The sequence below is a fragment of the Capsicum annuum genome, chromosome 9 (assembly GCF_002878395.1).
Source record: "Capsicum annuum cultivar UCD-10X-F1 chromosome 9, UCD10Xv1.1, whole genome shotgun sequence".
Lineage (NCBI taxonomy): Eukaryota > Viridiplantae > Streptophyta > Magnoliopsida > Solanales > Solanaceae > Capsicum > Capsicum annuum.
This window is the reverse complement of record NC_061119.1, coordinates 31788158-31804093: the sequence shown is the minus strand read 5'-3', so window position 1 is coordinate 31804093 and position 15936 is coordinate 31788158. Positions and strand designations below refer to the sequence as shown.

The 15936-nt window shown below is 35.0% G+C and overlaps 1 protein-coding gene across 1 annotated transcript; it reads left to right on the top strand.

The window, feature by feature from the left end:
* The first annotated feature begins 4981 nt into the window (after positions 1–4981).
* LOC107842896 (RHOMBOID-like protein 1) lies at positions 4982–13400 on the top strand. The gene is made up of 6 exons (XM_016686939.2): positions 4982–5563; positions 7827–7990; positions 8696–8859; positions 8957–9213; positions 12740–12866; positions 13151–13400. Exons 1-6 carry the CDS (start codon positions 5235–5237, stop codon positions 13271–13273), a joined length of 1164 nt encoding a protein of 387 aa, XP_016542425.1. The 5' UTR covers positions 4982–5234; the 3' UTR covers positions 13274–13400.
* The last annotated feature ends 2536 nt before the right edge of the window (positions 13401–15936 follow it).

Sequence of the window (15936 nt, the reverse complement as noted above, 5' to 3'; positions counted from 1 at the left end):
AATTCTTCCACTTTTTCTTTAAATACTTGACTTATCAAATCAGGTCTATGTTGTATTTCATCAGTCGTTAGCAACAGATGTTCTATTTCAGACCATGAAGGATTACATGTCATTGTTAAAAAAATATCCATTTTTCCAAAATATTGTACTAATACAATGGCGTCCATGTATCTACGTCGCATATCTCGTGGACCCCCTGTAAAGCTAGCAGGCAAGAATGTTTTTCGGCCAATATTTGAAACTTCTCTTTCTCTTAGTCTTTGTAGATCAATAAGCCAGGCTAATATTTCAGTTCAAAATAAATCTTGATTGAATAAAAATAAATCTAATCTTTGTGTTTCAAGTTTTATATATTGATCTACTGAATATTGTTGGAATAATCTTCCAGAATGTAAAGTATGATTTTCTTCATTATCTCTAATTTGAAGTTTGTAACAATAATATTCACGGCAGGAAACAATATTCTTTTTGTCATTCTTTTTGTAAAATTCCTTCTTCAATATTAAGGAATCCATTAATAGAAGTCATGTTTGTGACACTTGGAAGTTGTTCATGTTTGCAGGAAGAACAATTTCTTGAAGAATTATTTGGTTGTAAAATCTTTTGTATGCCACAATGCCATCCATTTTCACCATATGGAAATAACAGAGGATATTGTAAGGAGTCGTAACAACCATAGTAATAGTGAACTAATTGGCTACTGTTAGTATGGGTGTGAACACGAATATGTGGTGTGAAAATAAGACTGCTTAATTCTTCGTCAGTCCATATAGCTGCTGCTTGTGATACAATTGATAAGTTATATGTTCGTTGATCCAAGGTAGAATCACATTTAAGTGCGATGTAGAAATTAGATAAATTTGGAATATGTGCTAAAGATTTCAAAAATTGTGAGAATGGATTAATTCATAAAATATCTATCAAGTTTTCAATAAGAGATTTGTCTAGTTTCTCGGAGAAAGCCATTTTATTTACTCTATCATTGTCATTATCATAGAAATAGAGTTGTAAATTTTTTTCTTTGTTATCTGCAGCAGTGAGGCTAGGTAAGAAATGGTACATTTGTCCTTGCACATTAAATGTGTAAATACCTTTAGTCCTATTTGCTAACTCTTTATCATACTTTACGCCAAGTGAAGCAAAGGCAAACATATTATTGTATGTTCTAATGTAAGTTCGAAAATGTTTGGATTCGTCAGAGTCATCATAATAAAGATGTCTTAATGCAGGAGGTAGTTGATGGGAAACTAATTTTATAGAACCATTATTCCAATAGGAGGTTGGAGTTTCGTATTGAAATCTTTTGGCTGCACAAAATTTACAGTTTGGAAGTTTTTGTAGAAGAGTAGGAAAACAAGGTAGTTGGTGAATATTCCAGCAACCTATTTGTGTTATTGTGTGTCCTGCAACATTTGACATTTGTAAGAGTTGAGTAAAAATATCAGTGAAAAATGAAAGTGAAACTTGATTTAACTAACCATTTCTGGAAGCAAGAGGTTTATCCCTCATATATAGAGAATGCTGAGGAAGAATGATGTTGCAGGGCTCTAAAGAAGAAGATGACTCCTTAGAAGTCGTAGTAGTAGATTTTTCCAAGGTAGTTTGCCTTTTGGCAGCATATTGCACTCTTCGTCGTTCGAGAAGTATTGTTTTTTGTCCAATGGAATTTTTCCATAAGCAGTACAACGTCGAAGATTTCCTTTCATTTGGGTATCAATTCTTTTTCCTTTTATATTAGACATTTGACCTTAGAATCTTTTAATTATTTAGTTTTTCTTGGGTTTTTTTTAAATGCCTACAAAGAAAGTATTTGCTTATACAATAGGATTAAAAATAAAGTACAAAAAAGTTATGCATCAATCAAATATATATATGGTAAAATGAGTGCAACATGACAAAAGTTATGCCAAAATGAAAGAGAGATTAAAACACCAAGAAGTGTGAGATTTACCAAAGTGAAGATGATCGATCACATATAAGAGCAATAACCAACACGGCACAAACTGGTACAAACTGATAACTAGAATAAAATGACAAAATTTGAATAACAGTTTGTTAACATTTGGTACAAACTGAAAGTTAGTCATTTGTAGTTTTTCTTACTCCGATTATCATAAAAATTTATATATCTAATTTTAGTATAGTGAACAAGTGAAAGTGAATGGGAAATATAAAATGTTTACTTCCAACCTAAGATTTCACAACACCTAGAGAAAAGTAAGATGAGTTTCTCCTTTTTGAATTCCAAAATGAAGACTCTGATGATATATCTAGTTATGCTATTGACTTCAACACTAAAAACAAGCAACCACAACAAAACAATCTAGTAGAAACTACATGCAATAACACACCAAACTCCAACCTCTGCATAAAAACTTTGCTCTCCGGAAGCATGGAGAGTTCCTTTAAAGGAGTGTGGTTTGTCATATAAGGTAATTTTGACAGCAAGTTTGCCTGAAGCAATTGAAGCCTTGACTAAAGGAAACCCAAATTTTGCTAAAGATGGTATGGTTGGATATTTTGGAATGTCTCGGGATTGTGAGGAGAATTTCAAAAGAACTATTTCACCTCTTACTGGTTTGAACACTGTAGTACATGAGCTTTGTGGTGTGGACAGAGCAATTATTAGAAATTTATTATGATGTAATATTCATTAGGAGGTCAGAAGTTGAAGCCGTAGAAACAGCTTCTAGTAGATATTTGAACTACAGTGGCTTAACATTTGGTACAAACTGAAAATTACACATTTGTGATTATTCTTACCTTAATTATCAAAAAAATTTACATATCTAATTTCAGTATAGTGAACAAGTAAAAGTGAACAGGAAATATAAAATGTGTACTTCCAACCTAAGCTTTCACAACACCTACCTAAAAGTAAGCTGACTTTCTTCTTTTTGAATTTCAAAAATAAAACTCTAATGATATATCTAGTTATGCTACTGACTTCAACACTAAAAACAAGCAACAACAAAAACAACAATCTAGTAGAAACTACATCAAAAAACCCACAATTAAAACAGAAATAAACACCAACCTAACATAAGACATAGTGAATTCGAAAATGTCCTTTAAAATTGTCATGTTGAAACTTGAATTTTAAGAGCTCACCAAAAAAAATGAAGAAAAATGAGTCAATTTTTTTAAAACAAACTAAAAAATGAGAAATAAGACAAACAAATTAAACTGAGGGATTGTCTTGTTTTCTTTTTGGAGAGGTAAGAATTTAGGCATCCCCTTGTCAATTAGGTTTTCCTCTGTTTTAATTTGTTTTTTCGATTTTGACTTGTTACGAAGTTTAAGAAAGTAAAGATGACTTTTCAATCTTGTGGTGTTAAACTAAAGATATGTGAAAGGTACTAAAATGGCATTTAATCTTATGGGATTAAGGATATCAAGTAGAAATTTGGGATTGATGAGTTGCCAAAAAATGGAACCAGACATTGTTTAGAAACGAACAAAAAAGAGAAGTAAGATGAAAATTGAAACCGGGGGAGTAGCATGATAAATCTGCATTATAGATGTTGTCATTTGTGGCAGCTAAATCAAAGCAAAAATGAAGAGGGAATCACAACACACTAACACCTTAAGAACAATGAATGAGCGACGAAGAAGCTAAAGAGTAAACTACTACATCTAGCTGGAGGGAAAATGGATCTTGTACCATACCGGAGCTAACATGACCGGAAGTCAAAAAGGAGAAAGAAAGTGCTAGTTCTAAGAATGTCCACACTCGAATCACAGCTCAACAAAGTCAACCTCTCATCCAGTCACTACCACATTGGCTAGCTGCGGGCATATAAATCAAAACATACACCAAGTAAAACTACTCCAAACAAATAATACGCAAAACAGATCACTTAACACAGAAACATAGCTACTAAATTCAGTCACTACATAGTAAAATGGCTAAAACAAATTGAACACACAAAGCAATCTAACTCTTAAAATTCAGTGACTATCGCATTTTGAAGGAAATCCTGCAAATCCTTATTTTTAAATGCACATCAATAACCAACAGACTAATAGGCCATGCCTATTTTTATTTGTGAACTGCAAAACATCTCATGATTTTCACTTTGGCCTCTAAAGAACCTAAAATTAGTCATATATGTTCACTGTTCTAATGCAATAATAAAGAGAAATAAGTTTGATTTCGGGTTAGTTTGATAACGGGAAAGGCCGAATTTGTCCCTCAACTGTTAGAAATGGATCAATTATACTGTCCTACCGCTAAAGAATTGCACCACATATACCCATAGCCCTTACACCAACAAAATTGCCAATTCACCCATTCAAACTTAAAATCATGTTGACATGGCTATAGAAAGACAGTAAAATTGCAAAAACAAAATGGATTCACACATCCAAGCTGATTCTACCAACTAATACGCAAAACAAATTCACAAAACAAAAATTACGGAATAGCGGAGCATCTTAAAACCAAAAAAAACATGTGAAAAGATTTCAGTCAACTTGGATTCTGGAGTCGCGAGACAAAAACAACCATCATCCAGCTCCAAATTGAAGAATTAGCTATACTTGGTTAGATTATACCTTTCTTGGAGAGAATTAGTCGATTAGGATGGTCAATTATACTGAAACGTATAGTACGCTTGCTGTTGGAATATGTAATAAAAACTCTTACTGAAATTAGGACTGTGTAGTGCTGCTCAGCTCAAGGAGTTTGAAGATCTATGGGAGAAATTTGGAAAACTTATAATAAGTCAAAGCAAAAGACACGTGGAAGTGTCATGACCACCAAACTTCTATTATTAATGGGAGGTTGTGGTTACGAAAATACCCTTACTATTGGTATTATTGATCAAAATTCCCTTCTTGGTCATGCTAACTTTCACACATATATATGTTAAATAAGTAGTATTATATTAAAAAATAAAAATAAATATCCAACAATAATTGTCTAATTTTAAAAAATAGTCTATTTTACCTTCCACCAATATATTTTTCAAAGCAATCAATTAAATATATTCAAAGGGTACTTGTTAGATGGAGGAGTACTACAAAAGGTGAAGAGTGTAAGGAAAGTCGGACGGCTCGTCGGCAAAGAAATCAAAAACATCTTTGTATATATCAATTCTTCTTAGACTTTTTCCTCTCTTCTATACGACGTTAACTCCTTTTCTTCTCTACCCATCTTTGAACAATCGGAAAACTAACTTTCCGGCAGCATTCTTGATTTTCCGGCATAGCATTCTTGATTTTCCGGCGAGATGGCCGGAGGAGTACCCCCACAAAGGGAGATCCAAATCCAGGTCCATTCAAAGAAAGGGGGTAACTCAGTATACCCAGTAGAGCCAGCTACAACAACAGCTGGAGGAGGAGGAGGACCTACTGGTGTTTATAGAGAAATTAAGCATTTCAAGAAGTGGTTTCCATGGTTGATACCAACTTTTGTTGTAGTTAATATAGTGACATTTTTTGTGACCATGTATAAGAATAATTGCCCCAAAAACTCTGTTTCTTGTTTTGCTGGATTCTTGGGTAGGTTTTCTTTTCAGCCTTTCAGTGAAAATCCTCTTCTTGGACCTTCTTCCAACACGTATGTATCTCTTTCTTTTTCCCTTTTGAGTTTTTGTATTTTGATGTTCAGTATTTGTTTGTGGAATCTGTAAGCTTTGTGGTAACTTGTGATCTTCTCTTTAAGAGAAATCCAATAGGGAGTCCAAAGGGTATTGCCTAGTGGTCGCTGAAGTGGTTAGGTTTAGATCCTAGCGGAGACAAAACACACTAGGTGCTTTCTTCCCATCTGTTCTATTCTTGATGAACAGAGTTACTAGATGCCAACAGATACTTGTTGTGGGTGGGAGGTGACACGTATCCCGAATTAGTTGAGTTGCGTGCAAGCTGTCCTGAATATCACGGTTGTCAGTAAAAAAGAAAAAGAGAAATCTACTTGATCAAAAAAAAAAAAGAGAAACTTAATAGGGAGTAGTACCAAAGGTATGACTGAGTGGTTGTGGTTGCACCAAGGGTATTGCCTAGTGGTCAATGAAGTAGTTAAGCACCATGAAGTCCCAAGTTCAAATCCCAGTAGATAGTATTTTGTTCCCATCTGTTCTAGGTTTGGTGGACAAAGTTCTATGGTATCTATTGTTGGTGGGAGGTGACGGGTATCCATGGGATTAATCGAGGTGCAGGCAAGTTGACCCAAACATAATGGTTATTAGAAGAATAAAATAAAGGGATGGTTGAGTGGTTGAGCTATAGGAAAAAAACTTTTAGATTCCAGGTAGAAGTTGGTGGAGGTTTACTAGCACTTTTACTTGTGAGCTGTAGCAGGTTGCCTGGTCAACTAGTGGAGGGACAGTACGGCAGCCTAAGGGTTGGTTAGACCGGGGAGCTTGTGGAAGCATCAATTTTATTTCAAGTTGAAGTTCTTTTGTATTCACTTATTGGTGTGGTAGAGCTTAAGTTTTTTGAATTAGCCTGAATAAAATGAGATAATACTCAATTTGATTATGGATGTGCCCTTTTTGATCAAGTTGTCTGGAGCCTGGATTCCTTGATAAGCTTTATTTAGATGAGATTATGTAGAGAATGAAAAGGTTTGCGGGGGAGCTATCATCACTCTCGTCTGAGGTTTGACCACATAATTGTAGAAAAGGATTTAAGTGGTCCAGATTTAGGCATATAGGAAGTGCAGAGAGTAAGCCAGATCAAAGAGAGAGTTGCAAATGCTTTTCAGTCTTGCGGGATCAAAATCAAGCTACAAGGAGCTTTTTATTAAAGTTTTTTTGCTTTGATTTACTTAGCTTCACCTTGTACCATAGCTTGCGCTCAAGTCTTTAGTTTCATTTTGTATCAAGAGAGTGTGAAAATTGAACAAAAATTGACGACCGTAATGCAGAAAAGCAAAAACCAAACCTCTTTGTTAGACATGAAGTTTCTTTTGGAAAATTTCTTCTTATGTGGAGGTTTTTTTTTTCTTTTGTGAAGATAATTTTGTGAGCACCAGATCACGATAACCCCTTTATGCAAAATTTGTACTTCCAGGTAGCTTTCCTAGGGAGAGAGAACAATCATTAAGGCTACACTTTTTGTAACAAGAGTTTATTCGATGTGGCATATATTAAGGGTTATCTTTAACTTGAATGCTACAGCTTGTTGCAGAAGACGAAAACTTTGCCTTCACAAGCTTATTTTGTTTTGACCGTTAAAAGGAAACTAGTCTCATTTTGTGAAAAGGGTGAAGAGAGGAAAAACTTCTTATTGAATTGATTCGTGGTGAACAACAAATAGGAGAACTTCAAACTAAAAAGATTCATATCACGTGCCAGAGTTTTTTTTTTTTTTTTTTTTTGTGGGGGGGGGGGGGGGGGGGGGGTATGCATCAAACACCTGAGTTATCGTCAGTGTGTTTATATCAATTAAACCTTAACCCAACCTAAGCATTGACTATATTGATATTCTGCTTCCGGTGTGTTGATGATTTTCTAAAACAACATGGATTCAAGAGATTATAGATCTTTTGAAAAAACTTTCTTTCATGTGATTATTGGTCTAACTCATCCTACTCTAGTACATTCAGCATCCTTATCAAATTTTCTTAAGTACATTTAGTAGTCGTCACGTCATGCCACCTACCAGCTGGTCATAAACTTCAATAGTTGATGATCAAATTACTGAAACTTGTTGATCTTTTACTGCATTGGGGTTGATGAATGAATTTGTGGGGTTCTTTTTTGTTGGATTTTCTACGGCTAGTGAATTAGTTCTTCTTGCTTAAATATAAGAAGCTACACTGGAATAGATATACATCAAAATCACATGTAAAAACTGTTTATCTTTTCCGTTTTGTTTAGACTGGAGAAGATGGGTGCTTTAAACGTGAATAAGGTGGTCCACGAACATCAAGGGTGGCGCCTTATTACTTGCATGTGGTTGCATGGTGGAGTTTTTCATTTACTGGCCAACATGCTGAGTCTTCTAGTGATTGGCATTCGGCTGGAGCGAGAGTTTGGATTTGGTATGTTGTACATATTCAGAGCTGTTACCTGGATTTACATTTAATTTTTTCTTTATGTTTCTCCTATTAAAGATCTTAAAAACTTGTATCTTATAAGCAGAGTCACAATCGATGCTATGTTGCATTTCCAAAAGTACTTGATATTTAAGAAGCTAAGACTTTGCTGCTTTTTTCAAATAGGCAATATTTTGTTAGTCACTAGATATATAAGTTCATGCTTCTCTTAGCTGATATTAGAATTCGAGAAAGCAGAATTTAAGACCTACTCATCAGTAAAAAAAGATTGAAATGGCTACTTGGAGATAGTATGCCACTGACTTGATAATGTTGCATCTCACATTTTTGTTGACAAAGCTCATAAAATTTCATTAAAAGGAAGACAAAATGAGTACACGTACAAGAACTATACCAAAAAATAGAAAACCTAGTGCTATATGGGTTTCTACTTATGACAATCTTCTATAAATATAAAAACCTAGGTTCGCAAGAACTATACCAAAAAATAGAAAACCTAGTGCTATGTGGTTTTCTACTAATGACAATCTTCTATAAATAGAAAAACCTAGGAACCTCATGGATGCACAAAAATCCTCGCCACCTCCGGTTCTCAACTTAATCTTACTTGTGTTGGTGTATGTAATCTCCGACCTGTTATTCAGAAGTAGCGGACTACTGTTTGCTTATTTTCTTTGTTTTGTCTTGTAGTGCGCATTGGTCTGCTCTATATCATCGCTGGACTTGGTGGCAGCTTGTTCTCAGCTCTATTTATTAAGTCAAATATATCTGTTGGTGCTTCTGGTGCACTTTTTGGGTTGCTGGGGAGCATGCTTTCTGAACTCATAATCAATTGGACTATATATGCTAATAAGGTACATATCAAACAACTCTCATCACAGTTCACACCTGCCTTGCTGATCACTTGATTGCGGAATCATCTTATTAAAACTTATTATCCCTTTTCTGCAGATTGCAGTTTTAGCGACCCTTGTGGTCATCATTGTTATAAATCTAGCGGTTGGACTTCTCCCGCATGTTGACAACTTCGCTCATATTGGAGGATTTGTGTCTGGTTTTCTTCTTGGTTTCGTATTTCTGATCCGGCCCCAGTTTGGTTGGGTGAGCCAGAGATATGCATCGAACGCATATTCGACATCAGCTAAACCTAAATTCAAGGTGTATCAGATGGTCCTATGGGTTATTTCTCTTGTTCTTCTGATAATTGGGTAAGTTTCATTGGTTCTCTACCTTGTTTTTCCTATGCTGTCATATTTTAATTAGGCTGTGGAGAAAGTATCCAAAAAGGACCATTTCTCTCTCTCTCTCTATATATATATATAAATATATCTTTGATGGTGAGTTATTAAACTATAGTGTGTAATTTTCACACGGTTTGCATTTTATATCATGTTAGTTTTTCTTTTTCACCAGGTCTTTTTCGACAATTTGTCTTCTCTTTTATTTGGCTTCTGCCCCATTTGAGAAACTTAATGCAAAAATGAAGGAAGTACGAAGAATTACGTTTCTAGACAAGTTTCTGTTGTTGGTGCTGGTGCTGGTTGTATACTTATATCTGCCATTGTTATGAACTTAATGGGTCCAAGTTTGGTAACAAAGTAATACTAATATGTAAGTAGTGATCCAATGAAACGTATGCTACTATTTCTCCAAGGACCGGGTTGTGGCTCCCCATGATATAGAGGGTTGACTATCAGAGTTTGGATAAATTAGGGTGCCAATTTGAGTTTATCACTTTACCTACTTAGTTTGGTGTTACCACGGAGGAAGTGATGGTAGTTGGTAGGAGGAGCACCTGTTACATGTCTCTCTTTACTTTGGGGCATATTGATGTTGCCCAAATGACACCTCCAAGAAAGTATAAAGCGGTCGCTTGTTAAATATAAACCCAACAAGGTTGGAGTCGATCCCACGAGGAATAGATCGGAAATCTATCACGAGTTTGTTGGTGTAACTGGAAATTGCAGAAAGTAAATGTTTTTTTTTTTTGGTAAAAGTAAAGAGTACCAGTAACAATGCTGGGCAATTAGGGTTGATATCAATATGAGACGGTCACTAGGATTGTGTTCTCCCTGATTTCATAACTCCACATATTGTTCGTGCTTGTCAAACTATCTCGGTGCCTTGCATGTAAAATCTAACAAGTTTTGTATCATCTAACCGTCTCTCGACCTTGGTTTGGGTGAATTTCACTCATCTCCTCTTAGTTTAGTTTCAGAGTGTCGCATTACTAACTCGTGTTCTTGATCTCAAATTAACTATTTCCTTTCGGTCTCAAGTTAATTAGATGGAGATTGTTAGCTTCAAATTACTGTTGTGATTTTTTGTTCCTAATCTCTACCTCTCTCTCGAGCAAGTATCGAATACAGGCAAGTTCCTAACGTTTGCAATCGTCAAGAAAGCAATCAAAACGAAAGAAATCCTAATACATGCAAGCTAAGTTGCTCGAACTCGGGTGCGGGTATCTGAGACGGGTGCGGATCCGAGAGTCAGATTCGTCAAAATATAAATTTTGTGTGAATCTGAGTGTGGATACGGGTGCGGGGATACGGTTAAAAAAATTAAATATTATAAATATTGAGTTATAAATCAATTTAATTTTCCTTGACACATAGGGATTAATATTATGATTTATTTATTTTAGGTAGTTTACTAAGTTTAGTCATTTTTGTCTTTAATTTTACTTTTCAATTAGGAGTAGTATTAATGTTAGGAACTTTTTCCCAAAATTTTAACTTAATGTTAGGAACTTTTTCCCAAAATTTTAACTTACATTTATTTACCAAATATTGATATAAATTATTTTTATATCATAAAAAAGTTATAATAAAAAAACACAAGGACAAACATGCAGTAAACTTATGTTGCTCGGCATGTGTAAACCGACATAACTCATAACTGTAGTGAATTTTTTATTAAAAACACTATAAAACCACGTGTATTAAATATTTTTATTAAAAACAAAACTGTTGTATATTGGTTGTTTTTATTTTTTTTTTAAAATTAAATATAACACAATTAAATAAAACTGGTTAGTGAACCGACATAATGACCAATGCTGAGAAGTACATGCGTCAACGCCGTCGCCGAAAAATACATATGCCAATGTCGTCGCCGTTGCCGAGAAACAGTTAGTGTTTCTTCCTACCCGGTCGATCATCGGCACGTCGACAAGGTACATCGACAACGTCATTTCTGTTTTGTAACTTTACAGTTCACCGGTGTAGTCGTTGGTCGGAATTTTTTCAGGTAACTCGCCGGCCTGTCCAATGTTTTCCCTCAAATTTCTAGTCAACGAGTCCGAAATCGTTTGACCGAATCAGAGACGGTGGAAGCGTCCACACCCGCGCCAGTCTCGTGTCGAGACGGGTTCAGCAGCAAAACCGCCGAGTTTGAGCAACATAGCATGCAAGAATACCAATTTAGAATGACTTTGCACTAAAGCTGCTTTGTTAATCCATCAAGGTTCCCACAACCTTAGTTTTGGGGTTTAGCTGCTCGTGATTGTAAGAACAAACATAGATTTCGTAGATGAAAGCATAATAATGAACTTATGAAGAATAAGAATGAAAACTCAAAATCTCAAAGTAATTTCAAACCCTAAAATCCAAGAACAATAATTCCAAGATCAATAATGTGTCTAAGAACTTAGAGCTATGTAAAAAGTGTATAAAGTGCATAAACTGATAATAAAACAGCCAATAGGTATTTATAGATACATCTGAAAACCTATCCTAAATACTGTAGGAAACTTGAGGCGGCACCAACCCACGAGGCAACCTACTGGTCATAGGTTGTACCTATGGGGCGTAAGTCAGTTTGTGGGAATCAGAGAAATCTTCAGTCTGCAAGACTGCAGGACACCTGCATACGAGGCAACCTACGGTTTGTAGGTTGTACCTGCGCCTCTTAGGTAGGGGCGTAGGAATCAGAGTGCATCAGAATCTTCAAGTTACCCACCTACTTGGCCATCTACGGGCTCGTAGGTACTACCTTATGAGCCATAGGTTGGCTCCTAGGTAGCCTTCTCAGCTACTCTTCATCCTTTTTTCTTAATTTTGGCTCCGAAGTACACAAAAGCACATCACATCTAACAAGAATACCTAAGTACTTGCACAATTTTCTTGTTTTAAGCATCGAAAGTGCCATGAAACCATGGCACATCACATATGCATTCATATCCTTATAAAACCAAGTATAAGAAAACCAGATAAATAAATTAAGTTGTTTTAGTTCCATATGACTCGAGTTTACTTCTTAATTATCTTTTAATCAATGGATCTCGACTTAGTGAAGGCCGATTGATAGATTGAGTCACTTGTTTGTTCCCAAGCAACTGCAGTCACCATGAAGTCCCTAGCTTGCAGAATCTAAGTGACATGTTATTTGTATGATGTTGGTCCTTACTCTGGTCTACTTTTATCTATCGCTTCATGGTTCCATCCTAATGGCATTGACAATTCTAGCCGTTAAAAAAATAAACTTAAGATATATCTGATCAGATTGTCTCAGGTACGTAAAATGTGTAAATTAGGTCCACAGGCACCAAGAACTAGAAGAATTAAACATGTGATGCCACAGATTGTTAGTGGCGAACACTTAAGATGGTCGAATAATATGGCTATTTCGATAAAGATGATTCTGTATTTGATCCAACTTAGTTTTCTTACTAGTTGAAAGGCATTTTGTTTTGGCTATACGACGGGTAAATAAATTATGTTCTCGTTGGTGCAGGTTCACTAGTGGCTTGGTCATGCTTTTCCGCGGAGTAGATTTGAATGATCATTGTTCCTGGTGCCATTATATGAGTTGTCTACCCACTTCAAAGTGGAGTTGCAAAACAGAGCCTGCTTTTTGTATGGTAAGAAGTTACTGAATTTCTCGTTTTTCCAAATCCGAATAAATCTCCTTCACTGTCGTGACATGAAACGTTCACTCTCCAACATCATAGTTACAGATATCAGTTAGGAGAATGGGCATCTTACATAGGATATAATATAAAGTTGCACTACTATACTTTCTAAAAAATTTCTTCTTTGTCAAAATTTGCGTGTTAGTCACTTGGCACTTCTGAAAGCATTCATGTTGTATTAGACGTTTTAATGTGTGTGATTTGGCGAGTTGAATCTGATTTTGTTCTCGCAGTCCGAGCAAACGAGTAGCCAACTCACGTTGACGTGCTCCAACAGTAACAAGACGAGATCATATCCTTATTCGAATCTAAGCACGTCTCAGATCCAGGGGCTGTGTAGTCAGCTCTGCCGTTGATTAGCCATCACTTGCAATTTATTTGTAAATTGATGTTTTTTCAGAAATTATACACTAACATTTGATCAACAGTTATGTTTGTTTGTATTGGAAAATATTCTTATATAGTAAAAAATTACACGGTTCATTTTGGAAGCTTTCTCAAGTAGTTTTTGGGTAGTTTGGGTTATTGAAGTTGTTTAGACAACATGCTGAAATGGTTTAAGTTATCCTTCTGTTCTAACATTTGTTGACATAGTTACCTGATACTTGTTTAGATATATCAGAGAATTAGTCGAGGTGTACACAAGTTGGCCTTGACATCACGGTTATAATAAAAATGTAATTAAACCTCAATTGAGGGCTCCTACATATTTAAGTTATTGACTTGATAATAATTAATTCTTGAAGTTGTTCAAACAACTATTGAAGTAGTTGACATATTCGTTAAAGTTGTTAAGATTCTCTTATTTTGAAAATTTAGCTCGACTTTTTCTCACAAATCTGCTCAACATACATACAATTCATATGTACCAAGTAGAGAGAGTTTGAAATTTTCTTTCTTAGTTGATTTGAGAATCCAAATTCATTTCCACATCAGCTACATGAGACATATCACTGGATTTGCATTCAACGTACTCTAGTTTAGTTTTGCTGGTCAATCAACCTGAAATTTTTGGACTCCACAGTCTGTCCCAGGCGAGTCCAGAATTAAAAGAGACACTTTTTTAAGCCTAGCAGCTAAAACGGACAGTGTTTTTTTATGTATCAAAATGGGCAAACAACTAACATCGTCTGTGAATGTTTACGGGGGGGGAAAAATCTTTAGAGTTTGCCCATCAAACTACATTTTCATAAATCTTTTTTTAAGAGTTTGCCCATTTGTGGGCAAACTACTTTTATTCGGACAAACATGATTCTTCCACTGAGAGATTCGACTGATAACTAATTAAACATCACACTGTTAATATTCCTAAACGATTTGTCTCTTCAAATTTTGAGAAATGGTACAACTTTTTTACTTATAAAATATGTGTTGTTGTTCACTCCATTTTATCTCATTCATCATGAGCAACATTCATTATTCATGCAACACTTTCTTTTGTCACAAATAGTTGTTCATTTAAATTTCTTATAAGGAAAAAAAATAACGAGTGACACCGTTAGGGTTAGTTTATTTGGGGATGGAGAAGTTTTGTGAAGATGGTTCGGTTAGATTTAGTCTTCCTGCGAAAGCGGTTCAAGTATCAATGACACTCAAATAGTATCGTCTTGTACATTTTTTTTTTTGGAGTAAAATGAAAGTACATGATTCTGAACTTTCTTTTCTTATCACTGGTCGATATCCCATATCAATTATGGGTAACTGTTATATAATCTTTGAAGTGACTTGAATTTGGAGTGATGACTCTTTATCAGCCTTTCTTTGTAGTCCTGAGATTTTCTGCAACCAAATGCATTTAGCAACACTTGATATGTATGCCAAAATTTAAAGCGCTATTCAAGATGAAGAATCATCTGATAATGAATTTGATATTTGAAATAATACATGTTTTACTAGTTTCAGTGTTGGTTGGCCAATCAATTCTATTCAACAGCAAACAGTAGCAGGATTTGATAGCCAAAATAATGCTTTGCCTTCACTAAGTCAACACAATGTACATTAAAGTTCTCAAAATGGTGAGTTTGGAGAATCGAGCAATCAAGAACTGACTAATTTATAAAGTGACACTCCAATTGAGTCAATGGATAGGTAAAAACATTATATATTTTTTCTATTCTTTAAGGATCGTTATAAATATTTGAATTATAAAAATTATTATTCTATTATTTTTTAGGTGTAACGTCTTCCCAGACAATCCTACATTGACTTAATTCACAGAAATTGTGAACAATAATGAGCTAGCTAATGACATAGTTGATCATGAGTCAGATAGCTAATGACTGTGTTGCTCATTATTTTTTTCCTTATAAGAAATTTAAATGAACAATTATTTGTGAAAAAAGAAAGTGCTCCGTGAATAATGAATGTTGCTCGTGATGAATGAGATAAAATAGAGTGAACAACAGCACATATTTTATAAGTGAAAAAGTTGTATCATTTCTCAAAAATTGAAGTGAAACGTTCAGGAATATTAACAGTGTGATGTTTAATCAGTTATCGGTCGAATCTCTTATTAGAAGAATCATAGTTTGGCCAAATAAAAGTAGTTTGCCAACAAATGGGTAAACTATTAAAAACAGGTTTATGAAATGTAGTTTGCCCATTTTTGGGCAAACCCTATTAACATTTTTTTTCCTCACCAAGCATTCACAGACGGTATTAGTTGTAATTTGCTCATTTTTGAACAAACTGTCCGCTTTGGTACATAATAAAAGGACTATCCGTTTTGACTCCTAGGCTTAAAAAAGTATTCCTTTTAGCTCTGAACTCGTCTCCACACTTCCAGCTTGTCATTAGCTTTTGCTTCGCATCTCATAAATTAGTATAATATCACCAGCAAATAATATGCACCAAGACGTCTTTCCTAAAATGTGTTGCATCAATACATCTATCGTCAAAACAAATAAAAATGGACTAAAAGACGATCATTAATGCAATTTTATCTCCTCCTAGTGTCCTCATCCATATCATAGCTTCATTATATATGTTACAACAACAACAACAAACCCAGTGTATTCCC

Bases quoted from the DNA above. Each gene is read 5' to 3' on its own strand.
- LOC107842896 (XM_016686939.2), top strand. From the start codon at position 5,235: ATGGCCGGAGGAGTACCCCCACAAAGGGAGATCCAAATCCAGGTCCAT. The intron at 9,214-12,739 runs GTAAGTTTCATT...TCGTTGGTGCAG, and splicing joins CTTGTTCTTCTGATAATTGG to GTTCACTAGTGGCTTGGTCA. The intron at 12,867-13,150 runs GTAAGAAGTTAC...TTGTTCTCGCAG, and splicing joins CAGAGCCTGCTTTTTGTATG to TCCGAGCAAACGAGTAGCCA.